Source organism: Octopus bimaculoides, chromosome 24 (genome assembly GCF_001194135.2).
Source record: "Octopus bimaculoides isolate UCB-OBI-ISO-001 chromosome 24, ASM119413v2, whole genome shotgun sequence".
Lineage (NCBI taxonomy): Eukaryota > Metazoa > Mollusca > Cephalopoda > Octopoda > Octopodidae > Octopus > Octopus bimaculoides.
In genome coordinates, this window is record NC_069004.1 from 9575359 (window position 1) to 9579808 (window position 4450).

The 4450-nt window shown below is 38.2% G+C and overlaps 2 protein-coding genes across 2 annotated transcripts in view; one reads left to right on the forward strand and one right to left on the reverse strand.

The window, feature by feature from the left end:
- Nucleotides 1-4450, forward strand: part of LOC106876234 (tetratricopeptide repeat protein 38) — a 66700-nt gene that overhangs the window by 32517 nt on the left and 29733 nt on the right. The gene's annotated exons all lie outside the window — the stretch shown is intronic.
- LOC106876235 (uncharacterized) overlaps nucleotides 1-4450 on the reverse strand; it is a 14170-nt gene that overhangs the window by 2488 nt on the left and 7232 nt on the right. The window contains exons 2-3 of the mRNA XM_014924717.2: nucleotides 3757-3838; nucleotides 2249-2296 (exon numbers count right to left, since the gene is read on the reverse strand). Of these exons, the coding sequence (XP_014780203.1) occupies nucleotides 2249-2296; nucleotides 3757-3838 (130 nt within the window). The remainder of the gene's footprint in view (nucleotides 1-2248; nucleotides 2297-3756; nucleotides 3839-4450) is intronic.

The window sequence follows — 4450 nt, forward strand, 5'->3', positions numbered from 1 at the left end:
ACGTGAAAAAGCATTCGAGTGAGATTGTTGCCAGTGCCGCTGGACTGGCTGCTGTGCAGGTGGCATGTAAAAAACACCACTTGAGCGTGGCCATTGCCAGTACTGCCTGACTGGCCTTCGTGCCAGCGGCATATAAAAGCACCCACTACACTCTCGGAGTGGTTGGCATCAGGAAGGGCATCCAGTTGTAGAAACTCTGCCAGATCAGATTGGAGCCTGCTGCAGCCATCTGGTTCGCCAGTCTTCAGTCAAATCGGCCAACCCATGCTAGCATGGAAAGCGGACATTAAACGATGATGATGTCTGTTTATAAATGCAGACACGATCTAAATGTTTAACGTCCTGAAACAGTGTCATGAGAATCAATAAGAGACATTTAACATCTTTGGCTGATTTTCTGTGGTGACTGAAGGAAGATAAAATTAAGTATAACATAACTTGGTCCATAGCAAGGCATGCAAAAGCCATACAATATCATTGTCAGGAGATGCCGACTCTGCTCTGAGGGATCTTTGTCTATTCTGTTGACCAATGAGAAGATCATAAATAGAATTTCTAAAAGACTCTCAAGATGCTGAAATGCATATAAATGTACTTTTGCACAACGCAATGGAAATGAATTTGAGTAACTGTTAACATAATTTACTTTAAGGTATGGATGAAATAAATTTAGCTTTAACCTCCAATTTCTTATAAACACCAAGTAGCTATTTAACTCACTATGTGAACATGAGTGCACCAAACTACATGTGTGCATATGCTTACATTTTCATTGATGCTTGTATGAGCGTACATGTGCCATGTGGATGCGCAATGGCCCAGTGGTTAGGGCAGCAGACTCGCGGTCATAGGATCGCGGTTTCGATTCCCAGACCGAGCATTGTGTGTGTTTATTAAACGAAAACACTTAAAGTTCCTCGAGGCTCCGGCAGGGAATGGTGGCGAACCCTGCTGTACTCTTTCACCACAACTTTCTCTCACTCTTACTTCCTGTTTCTGTTGTGCCTGTAATTTAAAGGGGCCAGCATTGTCACACTCTGTGTCACGCTGAATCTCCCCGAGAACTACATTAAGGGTACACGTGTCTGTGGAGTGCTCAGCCACTTGCACGTTAATTTCGTGAGCAGGCTGTTCCGTTGATCGGATCAACTGGAACCCTCATCGTCGTAAGTGACAGAGTGCCAACCACATGTGCCATGCAGCTTGCCCAAGGGTGTTTATACATCCATACCTGTTAACGGTTATTTTTAATACTTATCTCGCTGGATTGTGTGTTCATTTCTTTTTTTGCATCTGTGATTTTATTTTTGATCTTCTATATAAATGAAGATAAAGGCCTTTGTTTTGCTGCTTTTCTTTCTACAAAACGAGAAGATACATTGTGGAACTGTTGTTCTAATGAGTTATATCTATTTATCACCTGGTGAGAAACACCTGCACCACTGGATGCTCCTCAACAAGTTGTTGTGTCCCACCTGTGAGGGATCAATGCTAGATGTGTCGAAACAATTGTCGTGATTAATAAAAATTCTCATCTATTCCATCTTCTGTCTTTCTTTTGTGTGTGTGTTACTATAGTTGAAAGAGAACTAACTAGTTTAAAAATAATAATCATTCATGTATGCTCTGCATAATCTTTAAAACTTCTGAATTCAATGAAGTTAAATTTAAAGACATATCTATTCTTACAAAGACTGTCTCTATTTAACCCTTGTTGATGTGATCTTATCAATGTTAAAATACTGAATATATTTATTTCTCTTGTTTCTTGATGTTGGTTTGGTTTTTTTTTTATATTTAATTTATATGTTTTGATGGTTGCTGTTTGCTCTGTAATAGTTAAACCATAACCCAAGCAATAAACCCCACCCATCTCTAGTATTATAAGACATATGTAGTAGTTGTAACAACAGTAGCAGCAGCAGCAGTGGCAGTAATAGCTGTAGTGGTTAGCCTACATGTCTCTTGGCCCATGTCTCTCAGTGTAGCAGTTAACTCATGCTTGTCATAACACTTAAGTCTATATTGGTGATATACTTCAACCAAGAGTAAAAGTTTCCCCCAATTCTATAACAGCAGGAGTTAATGCAAATGCATAATAGTAGTCATTAGCACAAGTCTATAATGAAAGTATTTCAATTAATACTGTAATAGTAAGAATTAACTTAAATCTATAACTATAGTTATTTAAGGAGGTAATTCAAATTACAAGAAAAAGTGTGCAATGCATCTGTGTAAATTAGCTTACCTGGATCTGGGTATCCACTTGTTTTCAGGTATAAGAATGTATGGTGGACTGAAAGATAAGAAGAGAGAAAGTAGACAATGAGAAGGATAAATTTGAATTCAGGTTCAATATCAAACAGAAGATTATTCAAAGAAAAGGGTACTTCTTGATGTATTTCATATACTGAATACTTTAGATTACCATCTAATAATTAACTATACAGCTTATTAATCATTTCATAATCATCATCATCATAATGAAAATGATCTACATGGAGAAAAATTATTAGCCATTAATGAAAGAGAGCGAAGACTATATAAGTATCTATACATTACACCCATCACATAGTAGGTTCATGAGCTTTAACATGGTCAGTTTTGAAGTAGTGATGCATTACTGAGACTGATAGTACAATTCTAGAAAATGTACACAAGAGGCTATTAAAGTGTCATCTAAAGCCATGGTCCAGTTAATTATTCTAGACATTTCTTTCACATATTTAATGATGTGGATATTTTTGCCAATTATTTCTTTAGTATATCTGTCATTTCCCAAGTTGATTGTTTTAAGACTAATATATTGAGAATATGTTTTGTGATTTCATTAACATTACTATTGGTTACATTGTCAGATGATTTTATTGACACATGAAAGGAGAAATGATGACAATATACAGGGCGTGATGAATATATTGTCTAAATTACGCAAAAATGAAAATAACACTGACATCTCATTTTAACAGATATATTTACCAAAATTGCATTAAAATATCTTGAAATACTAAAGAGTAAATTTATTCAATAAAATCGCCAATGGCATCAACCATGGCCTCCAGACGACTTTGGAATCTCCTGCAACTATTCTGAACAGTCCCCTTGTTTAGGTTGGTGAATGCTGCCATAATCCTTACCTTCAACTCATCTTTGGTGTTACAAAGAGTTTTGTTGGTCTCTTGCTCAACTGTGCCCCACACATAATAATCAAGGGATCGCAGTTTGGGGAGTTAGGTGGCCAGATGTTAGGGGTGATGTGGTCACAGAAATTGTCTGACAGCCATGACTGGGTTCTCCTACTTGTGTGGCAGGGTGCAGAGTTCTGTTGCCAGGCATAGGGTCTTCCAGCAGCCACCCTCTTAACCGAGGGTAGCACTACCTCCTCCAGGCACTTGATGTAGGCCTCCATATTGAGTCTGAGGCTGTATGGGAATATGAATGCATGTGTAATATTGCCATCATAGTGATCACTCCAAACACTACGATGTTGATCGGATGTTTGATTTTTATCACTCTCAGTACACATTTTTGGGATACAGCAAGCCAACAGTTGCTCTGTGTGTTCATCATCTGTCTGTATTGGAGTTTCCAGCATGAATACCAAGCAATACAGCATGTCATTTCCAAATTTCTGGCAGAGTGAATTGTGTCATGGTACTGTTTTCTCTCAGACAGTGCCCAACTGACTCTACTATACTGTGTAGTTGACAAAATCAAAATCAAATAATTTACCCATCACACCCTGTATATACTTACATTGTGAAGGAGGTGGTGTCTTAGGCTGTTTAGGTGATGGTGCCACTGTGTGTGGAGATAGTGGTTTCACATGCTGGGATTTCTAAATTGGAAAAAGAAAACATGAAAAGGAAAATTAAGATTTGATGGTAACTGGTGTTGTTCGTATTACTTCCATCATATTATTGACACTTTAATGTCCTACACGGTCTTGTTACAATCTTGTGTGTGTGTGTGTGTGTGTGTGTGTGTGTGTGTGCATATTAATGCATCAACACTTTTATAAACTAGCAACCCTTGAATGTATGTTTACGCTAATACCTTTGAAGGACAACCACAGCATCAGGTTTACAATCCTGAAGTAGTGGGTTCAGTTCCTGGACCAGGCTGTGTGTTGCGTTCTTGAGCAAGACACTTTATTTCACGTTGCTCCAATTCACTCAGCTGTAGAAATGAGTTGTGACATCACAGGTGCCAAGCTGCATCAACCTTTGTGTCTCCCTTGGATAACATCGGTGGCATGGAGAGGGAAGGCTGGTATGCATGGGCAACTGCTGGTCTTCCATAAACAACTTTTCCTGGACTTGTGCCTCGGAAGGTAATTTTCTAGGTGCAATCCCATTTTCATTCATAACCAAAGGGAATCTTTACACTTTTTACTACCAACAAAACTGCCATAAACCAATAAAATAAGTTCAATATATATATATATATA